The sequence below is a fragment of the Paramisgurnus dabryanus genome, chromosome 12, assembly GCF_030506205.2.
Source record: "Paramisgurnus dabryanus chromosome 12, PD_genome_1.1, whole genome shotgun sequence".
Classification (NCBI taxonomy): Eukaryota; Metazoa; Chordata; class Actinopteri; order Cypriniformes; family Cobitidae; genus Paramisgurnus; species Paramisgurnus dabryanus.
Window position 1 is genome coordinate 3287630 of NC_133348.1, and position 23050 is coordinate 3310679.

Below are 23050 nucleotides of genomic sequence, written 5' to 3' on the forward strand. Positions count from 1 at the left end.
AGTCAAAGTATACAAAGCAAAAGGTTTTGTTCATTATATATTCTATATTTTCATAATATAAAACACAGTTTGTCTAGTTGTAATAGATAAGTGGGGTCTGTGGATCACTGACACTATCATTTCTTTGGCGCTGAGGCTTTTTGTAGCTGATAATGGGTACTGGAATCCCTCTGAAGTGATCCATTAAATCCATACCACCGAAGAAGTTAATAAAGATGATGCCAAGTTTGGTAGGCATGAGACTGCAAGAAGATAAATTAAAATGAATTAGTAATATAAATGAACCTAAAACTTAAAGGGACATTCCACTTTTAAAAAAAAAAATATACTCCTTGTCCAGCTTCCCAGAGTGAAACATTAGATTTTCACCGTTTTGGAATCCATTCAGCTGATCTCCGGGTCTGGCGCTAGCACTTTTAGCACAGCTTAGCATAATCCACTGAATCTGATTAGACCATTAGCATCGTGCTAAAAAATAACCAAATAGTTTCGATATTTTTTCTGTTTAAAACTGGACTCTTATGTAGTTACATCATGTACTAAGACCGACGAAAAATTAAAAGTTGTGATTTTTTTAGGCAGATTCGGCTAGGACTAGGCTATACTCTCATTCCGGCGTAATAATCAAGGACTTTGCTGCTGTAACATGGCTACAGCAGGCGTAGTGATATTACGCACTGCCAGAAAATAGTCCCTTGCCATTGAAAGTTACTAAGGGGACTATTTAGGCTGCTGCGTAATATCATTGCGCCTCCTAGAGCCATGTTACACCTGCAAAGTCCTTGATTATTACGTAAGAATGACAACTTTTAATTTTTTGTTGGTCTTAGTACACAATGTAACTACAGAAGAGTCAAGTTTTAAATAGGAAAAATATCGAAACTCTTTGGTTATTTTTGAGGGTGATGCTAATGGCCTAATCAGATTCAATGGATTATGCTAAGCTATGCTAAAAGTGGTAGCGCCAGACCCAGAGATCAACTAAATAAATTCCAAAACATTAAAAATCTAATGTTTAACTCTAGGGAAGCTGGAAAATTAGTATATATATTTTTTTTTAAAGTGGAATGTCTCTTTAAATATGTTCTAAAGACATTAAACCAAAGAAACTGCTTTGAAACACTCTAAAAAATGGGGCTAAATAAATAGTACTAAAAGTGGTTTACTGGCTCTTTCTCGTAGGGGAACCATTTTTAGTGCTAAACATCACCTATGTAGAATCATATTGTGCTATGTTGAACCATAAGTAGTGCTATAGTCACGTTTTAGCACCACTTATGGTTCTACAGAGGTGCTATATAGATATATCTGTGCAAAAATGGTTCCCCATTATATATATTCCCCTAGATTGCAAGCTTTTAATAGCACAATTTTTTATGTATTATACCTTCATATAAGAAGTGTTTTTATGGGTGTATCGTACCTTTTGAGTGCCATCATGAAGTATAGACTTGAAGGTAACAACAGGTACATCTGCTCTCTTAATATGGCATCCACAATCTTTTTTGCTGTATCATGCTTATCCAAGATTGGAAGAAAAGATGGTCTCCTAAATATAGGTAAAATATCAGTGTTAATGCATGAGCAAAGGAGAAATTGCCAATCGAGTAAAATATTATCACTTACTTTGTTTGACATCCCGCAAACATTGTAGTATTTATAAGATAGGGGCATACTATTGTTGTTTTGATGCCTTCCTTTTGGAGGACAAGCAGCTCCAGTGCAATGGATTCTGCAAAACTCACCGCCGCAAACTTGCTCGCACAATAGTCTGTGTACAAAACACATGTCGGCCATCTTGTTTCATCATTTAATGCCTTAAAGGGATATTTCATTCGTAATTTTTGGACTCTCATGTTGTTACAAACCTGTATAAATTTCTTTTTTCTGATGAACACGAATGAAGACATTTTGAGGAATGTTTGCTAAACCGATCATGAGCCCCATTCACTTTCAAAGAATACTCTGGAAGTGAATGTGGCTTTGGTTACAATTGTTTTTTTTTTTAAACCTCTTCCTTTGTAAATTATAACAGAATTTTCATTTTTTGTGAACTATCACTAATTGCAGCAACTGCATTTAACACTAATCTTCACGTATGGATTAACAATGAAATGCATTGTACCTGAAAGGCCATTCATAGCGAACAACCCTCCATGGCACGCCACACAGACTAGATGCCCATGGTTCCGTTGTAACATAACTGGCAAAAACGCCTTGTACGTCTGTGAATTAAAATATCAGAAAGGATTAAAATATGCAAATTGTTCATCAAAAAGAGGAATGTGAAACCCAATGAAACACTGTTTTACCCAGAAATGAGCAGCAACATTAACCCTTAGTGTTCTGTCCACTAAATTGTCAGGAGCTTCAATGAAAGTATATTTTCCTGTTACCACGCCTGCATTATTCACCAGGATTGTGACGTCTCCAACTTCCCTTTTAACCTGTTGAAATATTCAAATTACATAAAAATCACGAATAGAAAAGTTACCAACATACTCCTCTTAATTTAAAGGGATAAACTGAAAATTTGTCATTTACTTTTCCTCATAACCTGTATGACTTTCTTTATTCTGTTGAACACAAAAGAAGATATTTAAATACATGATGGTAATCATACAGTTGAGTATTTTTATTTTTTTTTGCCTATATGAAGGTCAATGGGTTCCTTCAACTGTGTGAGTACCATCATTTACAATCTTATTTTGCATTCAACAAACATAAACTTTTAGAACAACATGAGGGATAATGTTCATTTTTGGGTGAACCATAGTTTAAATTATCACTACAGATGATTCACAAATTCTATTATTAATGTTCAATATATATTGATGACAAGCCATTGATATCTTTTTTAAAGCAATTAGGAACTATTTACCAGTTCAGCAACTTTGTAAACATCAGTTCTTCTGCTGCAGTCACAGGCGTAGGCATAAACACGCACATCTAATGCTTGCCGTAATTCTTTTGCTGCCTTATCAAGTGCCTCTATATTGATGTCCCATAGTACTAATGTTGCTCCATGGTGGCCAAGTTCTTTGGCAATCAGTTTTCCAATCCCATTTGCTGCTCCAGTCACTAAGGCGATCTCCCCCTCCACATCTTTTCTGGGATGAGGAATAAAGAGTCGAACAAAGGCTTCGAAAAAGTAGAAAACTGTTCCAAAGATGAGCTCAAAAATCTCTTTCACTAACCAAAGGTTAATCGGCATCTTTTCAAAGCTCCGAACAACCTTCTTATGCATGTTACCGGTCCAGTGGGCACCGCACAACAATTAGTTAGTGAAGCTAAGGTACGGCTTGTTCAAGGTACGGCATTTGCTGGTGTCTTGTCACAGTCGTGTTTGTTTGACCTGTTACCTAGAGTAGGCCTACATTAGTGAAGTTAATTTTAGATGCTGTTTCTGCAGCATGTGATCACAGTCTGATTCCATGATGACCATGAGGTGTATAGGCCATCTCTTAAAAAGCGCATACTGTGACAGTACATACTGAAATGGATTAAGTGCATACTACCAATTGTAGGCTACTGAACAGTATAGGCATAGTGAGTGCAGTATATAAATTTATGCTATGTTTTCATTTTCATGTGACTGATGTTTGTTCAAACTTTCTGTTTTTTGTAAATGTAGGGCTGTTAACTTTATTAAATAAACGTATTAATGAAGCGCTCCTCATTTCCCGTGGCCCCATGGGATAGAAAAGTTTCCATCCAATGCATATTGCCCAAATAATTCTTATATACTGCAGTTGTGTCCATAATAATAGTGGACAACATTAGTGCACTCATTAAATTCAATGATGCACCGCAAAAACGAGTGTACAGCTTTAAAGGGAGTAAGGGACACTCCACTTTATTTGAAAATAGGCTTATTTTCTATCTGCCCTAGAGTTAAACATTACATTTTTACCGTTTTGGAATCCATTCAGCCGATCTAAGGAGATTGGACCAACTGCAGAAGCGCAGAACCATACGTCATGACAGTCTGAGACCGACAGCCCCAGCCTGACAGTCTAAGGCTGGAAGTGGCGGGGTTGTAATGTCAGACCGGAGATGAACGGAGAATTATTAAACGTTAAAATCTATTAAAATGCTTTTCATTCAAATCAAATGCTCAAGCTTTATTTTTAAGATTTGTGTTAAATTTATTTTCATTCATTTATGACACATAAAAAATGGATAAGAAATTTAACAAAAAAAAAAAAACTATTAACAATTGTCTGTAGCAAATAACAATTCTTACGTTTTACATTACTTTACACAAATACATAAACACAAATAACTTACATACATACGTGTGTGTATATATAAAATATAATTCATCTCAAATGGCAAAAAGTGCCTCAGTCATTCTGAAATCGCCCTATATATTTATAAATAATATACAGTTGCATCTCAAATATCGCAAATATATATATTTTACATCAAATCTTTTTAATACATTTCTTAAAACAAGCACAACATGCACTCTGATCTCACGGTACTTTGATGTCGGGTGAATCGCTCTGTGCAAGCCCTGGATTTTTTTTTATCGACGTGGGTCTTGATCACAGTCCATGCTCTTGATATAATGGGTATGATTGGCGGTCCCACTATTAGCATAGCTTAGCATAATCCATTGAATCTGATTAGACCATTAGCATCACGCTCAAAAATGGCGGCAGCAGTGATATTACGCAATGATATTACGCATTGCCCAAAATTAGTCCCCTGCTATTGAAAGTTACCAAAGAGGACAATTTTCGGGCGCTGTGTAATATCATTGCGCCTGCTGCAGCCATGGTACGGTGGCAAAGTCCTTGATTATTACGCCAGAATGAGAGTATAGTTCCTAGCCATAACCGCCTAGAAAATCGCAACTTTTTAATTTTCCGTCGGTCTAAGTACATGATGTAACTACAAAAGAGTCAAGTCTTAAATAGGAAAAATATCTAAACTCTTTGTTTATTTTTTTGCGCGATGCTAATGGTCTAACCAGTTTCAATAGATTATGCTAAGCTATGCTAAAAGTGGTACTGCCAGACCCGGAGATCGCCTAAATGGATTCTAAAACGCTAAAAGTCAAATGTTTAACTCTAGAGTAGCTAGAAAATTAGCCTATTTAAAAAAAAAGTGGAGTGTCCCTTTAACCCCTGCTAAAAAACAATAGACACCATCACATAAATTCTATTGGTTTTATTGGGAATTTTATTGGTTCTAATGGAATATGGCCCAAAACACACTACGGTGTAGTGGTTTTTATGGTAAAAGTTAAAGGTTCCTATTGGTAGTTTAATGGAAACCATTAGAATTTTCTGTAATGGTTTTATAGTTTTTTTCAGCAGGGACGCCTAGCCACTAAATGAAATTCCGCGTCTCGACACAAGATGGCGCCCGCTGCGCACACAATTTTTCTTACGCATACTTTATTTACCATAAAGTATAGATAGAAGTAGGCGATCTAGTACACAGGGCACATATTCTGTATTTTATATTTTCTGTGTTTTCTATCCTATTTGTTCTAAACTGCACCTTCTATAAAACTGCTTGCAACAATGCAAAACTGCGAAAAGCTCTACAAAAATAACATCTTAAGTGTAGCATAAAAACATTGAGAATCTGTATGTGTGCTATGTAGGGGATGTAGCTCAGTGGTAGAGCGCATGCTTTGCATGTATGAGGCCCCGGGTTCAATCCCCGGCATCTCCACAATGTTTTCCTTTTGTTTTTCGGAATTTAACACGTCATTATAAAACAAATCATACTTAGTTTATTGCTAAAAAACAACGTTTTCGTTAATGCATTAAACGACCCAAGCACGAAGCGTTTCAATCCAAATACGTAATTACGTCATACGCAACTCCCCTGACGACGGTAACCAGGGAGAAAGCTATGTATATCAAAATGTCTGCAGCCTGACAACTATCACGCAAAACATGTCTATTTCAAACCTTTTTAGTGGTTTGTAATCGTAAAGCATGCAGCTGAAGTATCTGAAGACCCTTTTAACTCCTCAGGTAAAATGTTTTATCACGTATTTTAGCGTAGCTAACAGTGAACGCTATTTAGCTTAGCATCTCTAGAACGATTCAGTTACATGTCTAACTTAGCAGATTTATAGATTAAATGTTTAAGTTGTGCACATAAGCTATACAAATCATCAACAGTGCTATGACTGAACATTTTTACACCTCAACGACTGAATTCAGCCTTTATCTGTCTTTAAGTCTGCTTTTATTATAGTGGAGTGTCTTTAATATGTTTAGGATGGAGCTGCTAAAGTCACCTGTATGGCCTGGGCTCCAAACAATGCAAAGTTTGCAGTGTGCACTATTGATAGAGTTGTTATACTGTATGATGAGCAGGGAGAGAAACGAGACAGATTCACTACAAAACCTGCAGACCCAAAAGTAAGTCATGCATTTTTTTTCATTAATTTAAAGGGTTAGTTCAGCCGAAAATGAAAATTCTGTCATAATTGTTTCCATCCTCATTATGAAAGTATTGTGATAAATGATGAAAAAGATATTTTGACAATTGATGGTAAGCACACAGTTAACGGTACCCATTGAATTTCATCGTCATTTGTTTTTCCTACTATGGAAGTCAATGGTTAAAATCTGCTGGGTGCTTACCATAATTTATTAAAATATTCTTTTGTGTTCATCAAAAAAAAAGAAAAAGATGAGGATGAGATAAATAATGACAGAATTATAATTTTTGGGTGAACTATCCCTTTAAAGTTCATTCACGTAATTTAATGTTATATGCTTACTGTATATATCCTTATATACACAATATATTGTTCATGTATTCAAATGTAATGTTATTGCATTTTTGTTTGCTGCAGTACGGAAAGAAAACATACATGGTCAAGTCCATTGCATTTTCTCCAGATTCAACCAAAATAGCAGTTGCCCAAACAGACAACATCATATTTATTTACAAAATTGGAGAGGAATGGTATGTATCTTAGTAATAATAATTTTCAGCTTCAGTATAAACAGAGGACATGATATTTATGACCATGAATGCAATAATAATCTTCTAATATGTTTTTCTAGGGGAGATAAAAAGGTTATTTGCAACAAATTTATACAAACAGTAAGTGTTTTTTGTGATTTGATGATGAATAAAATATTAATCTTATGTTTCACAACCATCAGTAGTCAGAAATGCTTTACTTTGTGTTTTGTTTTTTTAGAGTGCAGTTACGTGTTTGGTGTGGCCATCTGAGCATCTGATAATATTTGGGCTAGCGGAGGGAAAAGTAAGAGACCTTTTTGATGCTTCAAGTCGTATATTGTAATTTCTATATGATTTACAGTGATTGTCGATCATTGCAGGTTCGACAAGCCAATACAAAGACAAGCAAGTCCTCTACGATCTATGGAACAGACTCTTATGTTGCCTCGCTAGCCACAAAGTATGTCGCAACTCCTCATCCTATGATGCTTTTTGTTCCCATGTCAAACAACATCTATTGTGTATAATTCAGCTTCACAACAAAGTCTTACCTATCATTTCAGTGTCTCAGGAAAAGGAATCCTTTCAGGCCACGCGGACGGTACGGTTGTACGCTACTTCTTTGATGATGAAGGATCTGGAGAATCTCAGGTAGATGACTGCTCAGTATTCAAATTACATGGATGTTAAAATAGTAATGATTCAATTTGTTTGGTTTTTTTGTTTCATAAAGGGCAAACTGTTGACTCATGCATGCCCACCGTATGCCCTGGCATGGGGTACCAACAGCATCATTGTGGCTGGATGTGATAAGAAGATCGTAGCCTATGGCAGAGAGGGCCATATCCTACAGACGTTCGACTACAGTCGAGATCGCTCGGAGAAAGAATTCACAGTAGCAGCTGCGAGCCCCAGCGGTCAATCCATAGTCGTAGGAAGCTATGACAGGTGAGTGATTATTTGAACAGATGAAATTTAACAAAAAATATAACATTGCTTTTATCCAAAAATAAGCCACCGTAAAATTGTGTTCCTCAGATTGAGAATTTTCAACTGGAGTCCGCGAAAAGCCAACTGGGATGAAGCTTCTCCCAAAGAGATTCCCAACCTGTACACCATCACAGCTCTAGCCTGGAAGAAAGATGGCTCTCGACTCTCTGTTGTCAGTTTGGATGAGAATTTTTTTTGGGGGGGGGGGGGGTATTGTGCCTTTATTTAGACAGAATTGTGGGCTAACGTAATTGTGTAAAATGAATGGAATGTATACAATGTTAACTAAATATCGTCTGCCAAACCTTCCTTTAAAAATATATATTTTTGTGTGAACTATCCCTTTGAACCTGGGCACACCAAAGGAAAGTTTAATTGATGATGCAGATGTGATAAGACATTGAAAAGTTTCCAGGCGCCTTTTGAAATTTCAGGTGTCAAAAGGCTGTTCTGTTTATGTATGAAGTACGCTTAATAGTTCTTCTGCATTGTACAACACTGTCATTATTTTGGCTTGCTGAGATGTTTTTGTTTCTCAAAATTGAATTATCTATTCAGACATTAGTCAAGATGCTGTTCAATCATGCATTCATCTCTAAATTGCAGGGTACGCTCTGTGGAGGAGTCGAGCTGTTCGACTGCTGCCTCCGTAGGAGTATTTACAAGAACAAATTTGAAATGACATACGTTGGACTGAGTCAGGTGAGCACCTGAAGATACTTCAGTACAGTAAAGAGTAAAAGCATGCACTAGTTCTGCTCTGGCTATTTGAAAAGTTTTGTGGCTTGGCATTTGTCTTTTAAAAAAATACTGTACTGGTGTTGTCAAGATTCCCACAACCTTTGTTCCTTAAAGGATTAGTCCATTTTCTAAAAAATAAATTCAGATAATTTACTCACCACCATGTCATCCAAAATGTTGATGTCTTTCTTTGTTCAGTTGTGAAGAAATTATGTTTTTTTGAGGAAAACATTCCACGATTTTTCTCATTTTAATGGACTTAAATGGACCCCAACACTTAACAGTTTAATGCAGTTTAAAATTGCAGTTTCAAAGGACTCTAAACAATCCTAAATGAGGCATAAGGGTCTTATCTAGCGAAAAATATTGTTATTTTTGGCAATAAAAATAAAAATATGCACTTTTAAACCACAACTTCTCATCTTCCTCGGGTCATGTTACGCACCAGCGCGACCTCACATAATACGTCCTCACGTCAAGAGGTCACGGATGACGTATGCGAAACTACACTCCAGTGTTGACAAGTGTGGAGAAAGAGGACCGTTCTGACGCTGTTGTATGTGGAATGATACTAATTAATGTCTTTGTGTCAGTTTATTGTTTAAAATAATCCGCAAATGTGCGTTTCATATTTGTAACACGTGACCTTTCGACGTCATTACGCAATTACGTGAGGTCGGTTTATTTTTCTTGCTAGATAAGACCCTTATGCCTCATTTGTGATTGTTTTGAGTCCTTTGAAACTGCAATTTATGCTGCATTAAAACTGTTAAGTGTTGGGGTCCATTAAAGTCCATTAAAACGAGAAAAATCCTGAAATGTTTTCCTCAAAAAACATAATTTCTTCTCGACTGAACAAAGAAAGACATTACCATTTTGGATGACATGGTGGTGAGTAAATTATCTAAAAAATTTTTAAGAAAATGGACTAATCCTTTAAACTTTCGTCAGGTGATTGTTAAGAATTTGTCTACTGGCACACGAGTGGTGTTGAAGTCTCAGTACGGCTATGAGATAGATGAGGTTAAAGTCATGGGGAAGGATCGATATATAGTGGCTCATACCTCTGACACGCTCCTGCTGGGAGATCTGGTGTCCAACAAGCTAAGCGAGGTAAGATGCTGTCTTGATTCACTTTTCTTTGGGCAGTATGAAAAACTCATGACTTGAATCTATTCTTGTTCTTGTCTGTATGTAATCCATCAAAAATCTGTCCTCTGTAAGTGTTTAAACAAAAGTGTAGCGTGATGAATGCCTTTATCAGCTCGGCCAATGTTTAAAAATGTCTAATTAAAAGTTCAAGGGCTGTCACGGTTCACTGTGTTAATCCATGTTTAATTGAGTTTCCAAAGTGCCCTTATGCAGGCTGAAAGATAGTTCAGTGTGACAAACAGGATATTGGTGAAGGGCTCTGACTGTGCTGTCGCTCTCTTTCTATCTCTGTCTGTGTAATGTAGTGGAAAACAAAGCTGATGACCATGTCATAGTTCAATAAACAGCATCACACTCCCATTACAGGTGGCGTGGCAGGGCTCCGGGGGAAATGAGAAATTTTTCTTTGAAAATGAAACGGTACTGTCTTGTTTCATTGCATATTATTAAGCGAGCAATGTCTTGGGATTAAATGAATCATACAACATCAGCTGATATAATTAACATCTCTGAATTATGTTGTTTTCTAATAGGTGTGCATGATTTTTAATGCTGGAGAGTTGGCACTGGTGGAGTATGGGAGCAATGATGTCCTGGGATCTGTTCGGACGGAGTTTATGAATCCTCATCTTATCAGGTTGAAAAAAAACACAAACCCATCAAAAAGGTTTTTTTGAAAAACAAACCACTTTTTGAAGACAAAATTTTATCTAATTGTAATGTAAATTTAATCATATTCACTTTTAACGTATTTCTGGTCTTGCTGTGCATTATTAAAACTTTATTGTTAAAGGATTAGTCCATTTTCTTAAAAAAATCCAGATAATTTACTCACCACCATGTCATCCAAAATGTTGATGTCTTTCTTTGTTCAGTCGAGAGCAAATTATGTTTTTTGAGGAAAACATTCCAGGATTTTTCTCATTTTAATGGACTTTAATGGACCCCAACACTTAACAGTTTTAATGCAGTTTAAAATTGCAATTTCAAAGGACTCTGAACGATCCCAAAAGAGTCATAAGGGTCTTATCTAGCGAAACGATTGTTATTTTTGGCAATAAAAAAACACAACTTCTCGTCTTCCTCTGGTCGTGTGACATGCCAGCGCGGCCTCACATAATATGTCATTACGTCAAGAGGTCACGGATGACGTTTGCGAAACTACACCCCAGTGTTTACAAGTGTGGAGAAAGAGGACCGTTCCGACGTTGTTGTATGTCGAATGATACTAATTAAAGTCCTTGTGTCAATTTATTGTTTAAAATTGTCCGTAAATGTGTGTTTCATTTATGTAACACGTGACCTTTTGACGTCATTATGCAATTAAGTGAGGTCGCGCTGGCGCGTCACACAGCCGGAGGAAGAAGAAAAGTTGTGGTTTGAAAGTGCATATTTTTTATTTTTCTTGCCAAAAATGACAGTCGTTTCACTAGATAAGACCCTTACGCCTCATTTGGGATCGTTAAGAGTCCTTTGAAACGGCAATTTTAAACTGCATTAAAATTGTTAAGTGTTGGGGTCCATTAAAGTCCATTAAAATGAGAAAAATCCTGAAATGTTTTCCTCAAAAAACTTAATTTCATTTTGTTTGTTTTCTGAAACTTTTTATTTCTTTTGACTGTCTGACTTGATCTGGACTGCTCAGACAGGAAAAATATTAAATATTAATATTAATGTAAATATAATCTACATTTAACATTGCACTTAAATATAGATGCTATGGCTATATTTGCAAGCAAATGCAACATTAAAGGGATAGTTCACCCAAAAATGAAAATTCTGTCATAATTTCCTCACCCTACTATATGAGTTTCTTTATTACACAAAAAAGATATTTTGACAAATGATGGTAAGCACACAGTTGTCAATAGTATTTGGAAAGTCAATGGGTACCGTCAATTGTGCGCATACCATAATTTATCAAAATATCTCATTTTGTGTTTAACAGAATAAAGAAACTCATGCAGATTTAAAAAATCATGAGGGTAAGTAAGTGATAAAAGAATTTTCATTTTTGGGTTAACAGTCCCTTTAAGGTCACGCTTATATTTAATACCAACCACTAGATGTCGCTATTTATCTTGTTTTTACCAGTTGGCCTTATGCTGTTATTCTGTTCTGTAAACCACTCTTGCTGGCTCTTAGTGTGCAGACTAAGTCATCCCAAATCAGCATTCATGTATAAAACCTGTCAGGTCCTGTCAGACCACATTGCTTGGTTCCTCATGATGGAGCACTGGCAGGTCCCTCAGCACTCACAGGATGTCTTTACGCCTGGATTTGTGTGTTTGTGTTCACAGTGTGCGTCTGAATGAGAGAAAACAGAGAGGAGTGGAGGACAACAAAAAGTTGGCGTACCTGATAGACATCAAAACTATTGCTATCAGTAAGTCTTTACCTACAGCTTGTACCGTACTTTAATAAAGAAGAGATTATTATTAGAAAATCATAATCATATTTCAGAGCAACTGATATAATAAACTTGCTCAACGTTCACACGCTTGCAAAGTGAAACAAATAAGAAAAGAGGCAGAGAGCAGCCTGACCGTACATTCACACGGGACAGTACCGTTAACGCTTGACGGAAGGCTTGTCTGAAGCGTGGCCAACAGCCAATTACAGTGGCCGCAACACGTGCTCCGGTCTTCCATAAACGTAATTGGCTGGCTCTGCCTAGGTTATTTGCATAAGGCAATGTGATTGGCTGACACATGCTTGCCGCTTGAAAAGTTGAGAATCGTTCAACTTATGCCGCGAACAACGGTACTGACGCGGCGCCAACGGATCCACAATTCAGTTCGGCAACGCATGACGTCACCTATTAAAAGTGAATGGGAAGCGTTAACACTTACGCCCTGTGTGAACGTACCGTCAAGACCACACCGAACACTGTGAGTTCACGCTAGAAGTCAGGACCGATGTAAAATCATTTTGCTCTGTACATAACATTAAATAAGTAGGCGGAGAGTAGCAAAGAAGTTTGCAGTTTTGAATATGGTCGACAGTGGACAAGCTCATTTGCACCTGTATTTAGCACCGCCCACTTGTGATCCGATCGACCAAAATGCATCTTAATACCAGGTGTTAACGGGGCCTTAGACGGCGACCCGCTGTGTCATTGCCACAGCTCTTTCCTTTCGCCATCTGCCACACCTCTGACCACTTCCTGTGGTAATTAAGCCCAGGCATGCTCTCTCTGTCCTGCAAGCCTTGTTGTTTTTGAGGTGGTGAAAATGAGAAACAACTTTCATCCAATTTATTTTCCTCTGACAGACAGCAGAGTGCTTTTCCTCCTCACTGCTCCGTGCGCTTAAAACCTGTTCAGAAAGTGCAAATTGGAAAGGGTTTTTTTTCTTGCTTTCATTTTCCCCCTTCGTAAGTGATGCTTTCCATCAGAATGGTTATTGTGAACAAAGAGCCAGAGATGCACAGAAGCGTCACAGAACGTGATTCATAAAAGACTCATTGATTTGTTTTTGTTAGGTCGCGGATGTACAGGGTGTGAATGAAAGAAAATGCTTCATTTTTTGCTGTTTGTCTTTTTTGAGTGCTTATGGTGATGTTCATTGCCAGTAAATGGAGCCGTCTCCAACTCTTTATCATGCCAAGTTTCCATCTAATGCTTGTGTCTGATAAAAAATACAGATTGAAACTGTTTTAAAGCATTTTCAATGTCTCTTCTGTGATCTCCGTCTGATTTTTAGTGGACCTTGTTGGTGGATACAACTTGGGCACCATTAGCCATGACTCCAAGATTGACTGGCTGGAATTGAACGAAACAGGCCGTAAATTACTCTTTAGGGACAAGAAACTGAGGGTAAGGGACAAACTGTCCAAAATAATGCCATCTTAAGCTGGTGGTAGCTATAATTTGAAGCATGTAAGCTGGTTTCTAGTTAGTCCAAGCTGCCTACTAGCTGGTCCATGCAGAAACAGACACTGTCTTCCAAAACACAGCTACCAGCTTTTAATGGATTTCCATTGGAAAAAATTTCATTTGTTTAAAATCATATTTGACCTTTATTTATGTTTCTCTCATGTTTAGCTCCACCTGTATGACATCCAGAGTAGTTTGAAGAGCACCATGTTGAGTTTCTGTCCGTACGTTCAATGGGTCCCAGGCAGTGATGTAGTTGTGGCTCAAAACAGAGGAAACCTGTGTGTTTGGTACACCATCGACAGCCCTGAGAGGGTCACAATGTTTCCTCTCAAGGTGAGATCGCATCTCAGCTAATTCACTTAAATCAGGCACATTTTGCTGGGACTATGCTAGCACTTTTGGTCCCAGGAAATTTCTGTAAACTTGGCAGAGAGCCTTCTGGGTGAACACAACACGTTTCGTAAATGTTCTGGGATTGCTTTCGTAATCTGAGGTAGCTAGTAACATTGTTGTTACATTACGGAAAGCATTATGTGTGAACAAATGGCAGAAACAATGCCGTAAGTTGCGTGATGTAGTGAGGTGCGTGTCATCGTAATAAAAAGTTTTTTGTTCAGCTCTTTGACACGGGGCAATTATATAAAGATTAACAATCGTGATGAGAAATGTCTGCAAACTGGAAGGAAACTGAGGTCCAGGATCCTTATGATCTTATCATAAACAAATAGGCACGCGCTTGGGTGATTCTCACGAAATCCAGATTTAGAGGGTGTCCAGCATCAGATTTTTTTTTTAAAAGCCCTTGAAGCCAATTTTTTTTGCACATATAAGATAACGGTCTGAACTTACTATAACCAATAGTTTTAGAGGAATTAAAAAATATTTCCTATAGAATTATTTACATTTTTTAGATTATCATTATCAAAAATGATCATGATATTACATTAAATATATGCATTTACAAACTCATGTTTCGGTAATGAGAACTAAAATGTTGTCTAGGTACTAAGACAAACAAATTATCAACTTTTATCTGTACAGAAAAATAAAAACTGCTTACCTGGTAGCCATCTTGAGTGTCACAGTCAATTATGTCCCTTCCAACATTTTTATTTTTTTGAAAATGTTAGTTCCTTGAGGGCTTAAACAATGATTAAAAATTGTTGCGGAGGATGAGAAAATTGGTCTTGGACACATTTATATTCCTTATTATTGTCTCTACATTTACCAATGATCACCAAATACCACATGTTTCTTTACTGTAAATGTTTATAGTATAACATGCACGGAAGCTTTTTATTTTTTAGATTTTTTAATTATAAATATTTCCATGTCAAGTAACCCAAATCCAGTCATGGACACGTTGCGGTAATGAAAATTTTCTCTTTAAATGTGGAAAAAACAACAAAATTGGTTTGTATGATGTCATTTGAAATCATGTGCAAAATAGTACATGAAGAGATGTTTGTAACTGTATCCTTCTTATTTTGATACTCTTACTTTGCATTTACTTTTTTATCAAAATGTTTCATGACACCTCATAAGTCTAAATTTGTGAGAATCACTCTTGGTTTCAAGAAATCACAGATTATAAGCAAACTTCAGACCTTGCGCAAAAATCTACCAAGTGCAGGATTTTAAATACATCACATGTTCTTTATGGGATGTGTGTGAATGCACACACAGATTCTGTAAAATCATTGGCTAAATCCCAGACTCATTTTCCGTGTATTTTCCGTAATTCCCGTGTTCTGGTGAGTTCGGCCTATAAGGGCGCACTCACATTATCCCAACCAAACCAAACCATGCCTGGGCGCGATTGCCACCCCTCCCTACTCCCCCAGGTGCACGCACTCACACTGTACTTCTTATCGATCCGAGTCCGGGCGCGCTTTCGTCATTAAGATGCGATTGTTTTGAAAAAGCAGGAAGTAAAGCGCTCTCTTAACACTGGAACCCACCGTAATGATAAGTCTGTGTTTTTTTATTCAGAGTCGTTTGGTGCGCCATTACAGACAGCCCTCTCACATGTCATCATATTGCTTAGTTCATCTGTCACGTGCGCAGCTCGGACATTCACGTAACCCCGCTGCGCGCATCAAAAGGTTTTTACGGAGGCAGATGAAGGTGAGTGGTCGCGCAACTGACGTCTTCACCTTTTGAATCGCGCTCAGGCGCGATTGCGCTCACACCACAGCCTTCCGCGCCTGAGCCCAAGTGAACCGCGCTCTGGCCCACCTCTGCAACCCGGCCGCGGCGCGATTAAACAATCCGCGCCCGGGCGCGGAACGAAGCGATCACACTAGTCAAACAAACCAGGCTTTGGGGGTCAAACGCGCCCGAGCGCGGTTTGGTTTGGATAATGTGAGTGCGCCCTAAGTGCAATTTTGTAATGAAATACAACACAGCGGTGATTACAGTTTTTATTGTGTGTTTAATTGTGTGGTGCCACAGGGAGATATTGTAGACCTGGGGCGATCCAATGGTAAAACTGAAGTCATTGTGACTGAAGGGGTTAACTCTGTCTCCTACACTTTGGATGAGGGGCTGATTGAATTCGGTACAGCCATCGATGACGGGGACTATTACAGGTACCACAAAACATTGCAGACACCTGCTCTGAATGCAAACTTGTGTACTCTAAAAGTATATTTTGAGTAGATACTCAAGTATCTTTATTCAAAGCCGATCTTTATGTGTGTGCAGGGCCACGGCATTTCTGGAGACCCTGGAGATGTCCGCCGAGACGGAGGCCATGTGGAAGACCCTGAGCAAACTCTCTTTGGAGGCCCGACAGCTCCACATCGCTGAAAGGTTAGACAAGCGAGACAACCACCTTTGTGACTCGACTGATGCTGTGACAGACTTAATCATAGCCCTCTGAAATGGTGCTGGTGTCACATCCGGCATTCAGTCAGGGTCCAGATTACATAGGAATGGTTGTCTGTCAGTAAAAATGCTTTGTATTACTATTTAACCATAGTAATAATTCTAACGTCAGAGAGAGGGGTCATAAAAAGTAAAAATCAAAAAAGACTAAAGTAAACCACAGGTTGAACAATAAAAGAAATGTATGTGAATAAATGTATGATTTGTGTGTTTCGTCTAATCTTAAAATCCCCGAAAACATACTAAAATATATAGTGGTTTATTAAAGGTAACCTTATATTTAGCAATGACTTGTTTAATGCATTCCATAATCATTAGTGACAAGAACCCTAAATAAAGCCGCTATTCAAGACGGCTGATCTGTCTGTTACACTTTAAAAGCTGAAAATTGTGTGTAATCTGCTAAGGAAAAATTATTTACCTCAGATGGAAAGCTTGTGCAGACCGATAAAAGCTTGGACACCAAAGAAGCTCCTGAAAAGGCTTCCAGTGATAGCAGCAGACATGTTTAGAGTTTCATTTTAATGTAAACGCATTTTTAAGAGTCTAAAGCTAGAATTTAAATGAGAAGGGCTTTTATAATGTAGAATGGGTTTGTTATGTATCTGCATAAAGCACGCAGAGAAAAAGACGGAGGAGAATGCAAATGTAGAAGTGTTTTTCCTGATCGCATGCTGTCCACCTCATTATGCCAGGGTTTTTAGGGGACATATCATGACAATCTGACTTTTTTCATGTTTAAGTGCTATAATTGGGTCCCCAGTGCTTGTATCGACCTATAAAATGTGAAAAAGAAAAACCCAGTAACTAAGTTTTGGTAAACCATTCTCTGCAAGCATGTGAAAAAATAGCTTATTGAAATTTGGCTCCCCTTGTGATGTCAGAACTAAGGGGATAATACCGCCCCCTATTCTGCACTATCTAACCACAGCACTGCCATTTAGTGCAGAGATCAGCTCATTTGCATTTAAAGGACACACCTAAAAATGACAGATTTTTGCTCACACCTACAAAGTACCAATTTTAACGTGCTAAAATAAATTATCTATATAGTATTTTGGTCTATAACATACCTACTCTGAGGACACCAAAGATTTATATGACATCTTAAAAAATTAGTGTGAAATGTCTCCTTTAAATAATATATTTTAGTTTATTTATTTATTTATATTTAAAATGTTATTAGTATTTAATAATACGTTTTTAATGCATTAGATAATAGTGTTTAACATCGGGACCACCTAGTGTTATCTCTATATACTAGTGGCAGCGTCCTGTTTAATTGTGACAGGTAGTAAAGGTTTTAAATATTAAAAATGATGGTGTATCCAAAAACTAAAATTAATGTTTGCAATATAAACTACCTGACCTGTCGTAATTTACTACAATATTGACATTTGGATGTGAAGTGATATTGCATAAGCTGTTCATTCTTTAAATTTTTGGTTTAGCCTGTTTCTTTCCCGTGCTGTTGTGATTTTCCACAGGTGTTTCGCAGCTTTTGGGGATATCTCCAAAGTCAGATTCCTAAATGAGACCAACAAGATTGCGGATGCAGTCTCAAAGGAATATGTATGTAGCAGACAAACACATCTTTATAAATGTAGTTTGAAGGACCTTTAATGGCTACAGTTTAATAGGACAATAGAAGGTCCTCAGTCTGTAATTTCAATAATGTACATTTTATTTCTTGTACTTATACATTTTAAAATTCGTTTGTAGGGTGGTGATGGTACAGACCATTACCAAGTGAAAGCGAGGCTGGCAGTGCTGGATAAGAACTTTAAGCTTGCAGAGATGTATTACATGGAACAGGTAAAGAATCAATTGCACATAGTCAACTGAGAAAATTGTATCTTCATATCTTGCTGTGAATAATATTACCGTGACCCTATAGAACGCAGTCGATGAAGTAATGGAAATGTATCAAGAGCTCCACATGTGGGATGAATGTATTGCTGTGGCTGAAACAAAGGTAACATCCATTTAAACATTAGCTTACATATATTCATAACCTCTAGTCAAGTGTGTATTGTTTAAATTGTGCATGGGGCCTAGTGTTTGAATAATAATGTGCGTTTCTCACTTTTTTTTAAGGGCCATCCAGAGTTGGACAATTTGAGACGGAGCTATTATGCCTATCTGATGGAGACGAACCAGAACGAGAAAGCCGCAGAGGTGAAAGAAAGTGAGGGAGATGTCGCGGGGGCCGTTAACCTCTACCTGAAAGCAGGACTTCCTGCCAAAGCCGCCTGGCTGGCCATGAGCAGAGATGAGCTCCTATCAAACCATGACATCATGAGCCGCATCACTGGCGCACTCATTAAAGGAGAGTTCTATGAGAGGGTGGGTTTCTCCTGAGATCAGAGATGAACATAATGTACAAATTAGTGTCTAGTGTGCGAGATGGTCGCTGTTAAGATCCACTCATTCACTCCTTTCATCTTAGCAACATCCTGCTGAAAAGACCAGCTGAGGCTAGCAAGATTTTTTGTGCTAGTTTTTTGATCAACACATCCAGTCAAAATTAACCGAAAACGATTGTGACTCGCAGGGTTTTTAGTTGGTTGACAAAAGAAGTCATTCTTAAAGGATTAGTCAATTTTCTTAAAAGAAAAATCCAGATAATTTACTAACCACCATGTCATCCAAAATGTTGATGTCTTTCTTTGTTCAGTTGAGAAGAAATTATGTTTTTTGAGGAAAACATTGCAGGATTTTTCTCATTTTAATAGAGCCCAACATTTAATACTTAACAACACTTAACGTTTTTTTTTCAACAGAGTTTCAAAGGACTATAAACAATCCCAAACGAGGCATAAGGGTCTTATCCAGCAAAGCGATTGTCATTTTTGACAATAAAAATAACAAATATACACTTTTAAAGCACAACTTCTCGTTTAAATTCGGTCGTGATGCGCCAGCTGACCCCACACAATACGTGATGAAATCAAGAGGTCACAGAGGACGAACGCGAAACTCCGCCCCAGTGTTTACAAGCGTCTTGAAAGAGGACCGTTCCTACGTTGTTGTATGTCAACTGATACTAATTAATGTCTTTGTGACAGTTTATTGTTTACAATGGTCCGCAAATGTGCGTTTTATATATGTAACACGTGACCTCCCTACGTCACTACGCATTTACGTTAGGTCGCGCTGGACCAGACCTACACGAAAAGTTGTGATTTAAAAGTACATCTTTTTTATTTTTCTTGTCAAAAATGACAATCGTATTGCTAGATAAGACCCTTATGCCTCGTTTGGGATTGTTTAGAGTCCTTTGAAACTCCGTTGAAAAAAACTGTTAAGTGTTGAGTTAAGTATTAAATGTTGGGCTCTATTAAAGTCCATTAAAATGAGAAAAATCCTGCAATGTTTTCCTCAAAAAACATAATTTCTTCTGGATTGAACAAAGAAAGACATCAACATTTTGGATGACATGGTGGTGAGTAAATTATCTGGATTTTTCTTTTAAGAAAATGGAATATTCCTTTAAACTAGGATTAGTCAATTTTCTTAAAAAAATCCAGATAATTTTTTGTCATCCGAAATGTTGATCTCTTTCTTTGTTTAGTCGAGAGGAAATTATGTTTTTTGAGGAAAACATTCCAGGATTTTTCTAATTTTAATGGACTTTAATGGACCCCAACACTTAACTCTTTCACCGCCAGCGTTTTTAAAAAAAGTTGCCAGCCAGCGCCAGCGTTTTTCATGATTTTCACCAAAGTTTAATGCCTTCCAGAAAATGTTCTTCTTTAAATATATAAACATACAATATACCAAATGAAAGAACAGACCCTCTGCTTTCAAACAAAAAAAACGTTTCATCCTACCTTCAGTGGTTCTTTTGCAATCAGCTTTTGAATATGGGTAGGTTTTTGCAAAAACACCATATTTTGAGCAAAAAGCAGAGATAATTCCATTTTTATGACGGACTTTTGATAGAGATCAGACGCAGAGCGATCTTTAAAACAGACACGGACATGCAGCAGCTTGCCATAGGGCAATACTTCCGGTTTTAAAAAGTTGCGGAAGGGCGCCACCTGGTGGATAATAGCGGTATTGCGGAAAGACGGAAAATCTCGTCATTGGCGGGGAAGCGTTTTCTCTTAATTGACGAGATATCTCGTCAATGGCGGGGAAAGAGTTAACAGTTTTAATGCAGTTTAAATTGCAGTTTCAAAGGACTCTAAACGATCTCAAATGAGGCATAAGGGTCTCATCTAGCGAAACGATTGTCATTTTTGGCAAGAAAAATAAAAAATATGCACTTTTAAACCACAACTTCTCGTCTTCCTCTGGTCCTGTGACGCACCAGCGTGACCTCACGTAATACGTCATCACGTCAAGAGGCAACGGATGACGTATGCGAAACTACGCCCCAGTGTTAACAAGTGTGAAGAAAGAGGACTGTTCTGGCGTTGTTGTATGTGGAATGATACAAATTTTTGTCTTTGTGTCAGTTTGTTGTTTAAAATGGTCCGCAAATGTGCGTTTCATATATGTAACACGTGACCTTTCGACGTCATTACGCAATTACGTGAGGTCGTGCTGGCTTGTCACACAGCCGGAGGAAGAAGGAGAAGTTGTGGTTTAAAAGTGCATATTTGCATAGAGTCCTTTTAATCTGCATTAAAACTGTTAAGTGTTGGGGTCCATTAAAGTCCATTAAAATGAGAAAAATCCAGGAATGTTTTCCTTAAAGAACATAATTTCTTCTCGACTGAACAAGAAAGACATCAACATTTTGGATGACATGGTGGTGAGTAAATTATCTGGATTTTTTTTAGAAAATGGACTAATCCTTTAATAGGCTAGTTAAGAAGAATGGGGTAATCAAAACATTTATCGGTCTTTACATCACCTTTAGCTTCAACACCATTACCATACTATATTTTTTATTGTTTAACAGGCAGGTGACCTGTTTGAGAGGATAAGAAATAATCAAAGAGCCCTAGATTGCTACAGGAAGGGGAATGCTTTTAAGAAAGGTAAGTACGCCTGCAAAAACAAAAAAGACATCAGAGCAATAGGCTGCTTTTTACATGACATCATAGTTGACCTCTGTGTTGATGCATCGTGCCTCCACAGCTGTGGATCTGGCTCGTGTTGCATTTCCCGCTGAAGTTGTTAAGCTGGAGGAAACGTGGGGTGATTATCTAGTGCAACAGAAGCAAATGGATGCTGCTATCAACCATTACATAGAAGCCGGGTGAGTTCAAGGGTCCAACAGGCCCCCCATAGATGTACAGGTATCTCCTCTCACCAGGACTTGAATCAGAATGGGTGTTAAAATTTGAATCAGGCAGCAATTTTTCCCTTTGAAGGCGCTCCACCAAGGCCATAGAGGCGGCGATCGCAGCACGTCAGTGGAAAAAAGCATTGCACATACTGGAGCTACAGGAAGACAAGACTGCTGCCATGTATTATCTAAAGATCGCACAGCACTTTGCCTCTGTACAAGAGTTTGAGGTATTTCATAGATTACATCCCATCAATGATCTTATTTTAAAAACACGATTTGGATTGAATCTGTTTTGGGTTGTTTTGTTTTGCTGTGTAACAGGTGGCAGAGCGCCTGTTCGTGAAAAGTGATCATATCAAAGATGCTATTGATATGTACACACAGGCTGGGCGATGGGAGGAAGCTCATAAGGTAAGAGTCACTTTGTGATCTTCTACAGATCGTCGTATTCATGGATATTTTAGTGGTACTTGCTAATGGCAAACATTACTACTGTTGGCGTTGATCAAATTAAAGCATTCAAAGAATAAAGCCCTCAGAATTAACTCTTTCACCGCCAGCGTTTTAAAAAAAAGTTGCCAGCCAGCGCCAGCGTTTTTCATGATTTTCACCAAAGTTTAATGCCTTCCAGAAAATGTTCTTCTTTAAATATATAAACATACAAAATATACCAAATGAAAGAACAGACCCTCTGCTTTCAAACAAAAAAAAAAAGTTTCATCCTACCTTCAGTGTTTCTTTTGTAATCAGCTTTTGACTATGGGTAGGTTTCTGCAAAAACACCACATTTTGAGCAAAAAGCAGAGATAATTCCATTTTTGTGACGGACTTTTCATAGAGATCCCATTCAGAGCGATCTTTAAAACAGACACGGACATGCAGCCGCTTGCCATAGGGCAATACTTCCGGGTTTAAAAAGTTGCGAAGGGCGCCACCTGGTGGATAATAGCCTTATTGCGGAAAGACGGAAAATCTCGTCATTGGCGGGGAAGCGTTTTCTCTTAATTGACGAGATTTCTCGTCAATGGCGGTGAAAGAGTTAAGGGGTTGTGCACACCAAAGCTTTTAAACGCGGCTATAAAATGCCTGGAGGATGCCGAATGCCAGCTGTTTTTTCAGCAGAGCGCTTTGGTTGCTGTGATACTTCTGCTTATCAGTCGTTGTATGATGTACCGGTTGGTTGTTGTGATATTTGTCCCCCCCTC

At 37.9% G+C, this 23050-nt stretch overlaps 2 protein-coding genes and 1 non-coding gene across 4 annotated transcripts in view; 2 read left to right on the top strand and 1 right to left on the bottom strand.

The window, feature by feature from the left end:
* Window positions 1-6: 6 nt before the first annotated feature.
* On the bottom strand, window positions 7-3352 carry LOC135738248 (epidermal retinol dehydrogenase 2). The gene is made up of 6 exons (XM_065256191.2): window positions 2882-3352; window positions 2313-2447; window positions 2126-2225; window positions 1627-1771; window positions 1424-1549; window positions 7-242 (listed from the first exon to the last, which is right to left on the bottom strand). The coding sequence occupies exons 1-6, from the start codon at window positions 3245-3247 to the stop codon at window positions 74-76; spliced, it is 1041 nt and encodes a 346-aa protein (XP_065112263.2). The 5' UTR covers window positions 3248-3352; the 3' UTR covers window positions 7-73.
* A 2267-nt stretch (window positions 3353-5619) lies between these two features.
* trnaa-ugc (transfer RNA alanine (anticodon UGC)) lies at window positions 5620-5691 on the top strand. Its single transcript has one exon. It is a non-coding gene; the product is annotated as a tRNA-Ala (tRNA).
* A 167-nt stretch (window positions 5692-5858) lies between these two features.
* The window catches only part of ift172 (intraflagellar transport 172), a 39513-nt gene continuing 22321 nt past the window's right edge, over window positions 5859-23050 (top strand). For both annotated transcript variants that reach the window (XM_065256193.2, XM_065256192.2), the window contains exons 1-26: window positions 5859-5999; window positions 6249-6392; window positions 6833-6945; window positions 7047-7086; window positions 7187-7252; window positions 7329-7408; window positions 7512-7599; window positions 7682-7896; window positions 7987-8110; window positions 8545-8640; window positions 9631-9792; window positions 10198-10251; window positions 10365-10468; window positions 12132-12217; window positions 13536-13648; window positions 13877-14044; window positions 16166-16302; window positions 16418-16525; window positions 18088-18172; window positions 18323-18415; window positions 18498-18575; window positions 18698-18946; window positions 21513-21591; window positions 21692-21812; window positions 21928-22072; window positions 22167-22256. In XM_065256193.2, the coding sequence (XP_065112265.2) occupies window positions 5961-5999; window positions 6249-6392; window positions 6833-6945; window positions 7047-7086; window positions 7187-7252; window positions 7329-7408; window positions 7512-7599; window positions 7682-7896; window positions 7987-8110; window positions 8545-8640; window positions 9631-9792; window positions 10198-10251; window positions 10365-10468; window positions 12132-12217; window positions 13536-13648; window positions 13877-14044; window positions 16166-16302; window positions 16418-16525; window positions 18088-18172; window positions 18323-18415; window positions 18498-18575; window positions 18698-18946; window positions 21513-21591; window positions 21692-21812; window positions 21928-22072; window positions 22167-22256 (2877 nt within the window). In that variant the 5' untranslated portion in view covers window positions 5859-5960. The remainder of the gene's footprint in view (window positions 6000-6248; window positions 6393-6832; window positions 6946-7046; window positions 7087-7186; window positions 7253-7328; window positions 7409-7511; window positions 7600-7681; window positions 7897-7986; window positions 8111-8544; window positions 8641-9630; window positions 9793-10197; window positions 10252-10364; window positions 10469-12131; window positions 12218-13535; window positions 13649-13876; window positions 14045-16165; window positions 16303-16417; window positions 16526-18087; window positions 18173-18322; window positions 18416-18497; window positions 18576-18697; window positions 18947-21512; window positions 21592-21691; window positions 21813-21927; window positions 22073-22166; window positions 22257-23050) is intronic.

What these genes read in the sequence shown, in the direction of transcription:
- LOC135738248 (XM_065256191.2), bottom strand. Translation starts at nt 3,247, where the DNA reads ATGCATAAGAAGGTTGTTCGGAGCTTTGAAAAGATGCCGATTAACCTT. An exon ending in ATGTTGCTGCTCATTTCTGG is followed by an intron (nt 2,226 to 2,312) that starts GTAAAACAGTGT and finishes TTTAATTCACAG; the next exon opens with ACGTACAAGGCGTTTTTGCC. An exon ending in CGCTATGAATGGCCTTTCAG is followed by an intron (nt 1,772 to 2,125) that starts GTACAATGCATT and finishes TTTTGTACACAG; the next exon opens with ACTATTGTGCGAGCAAGTTT.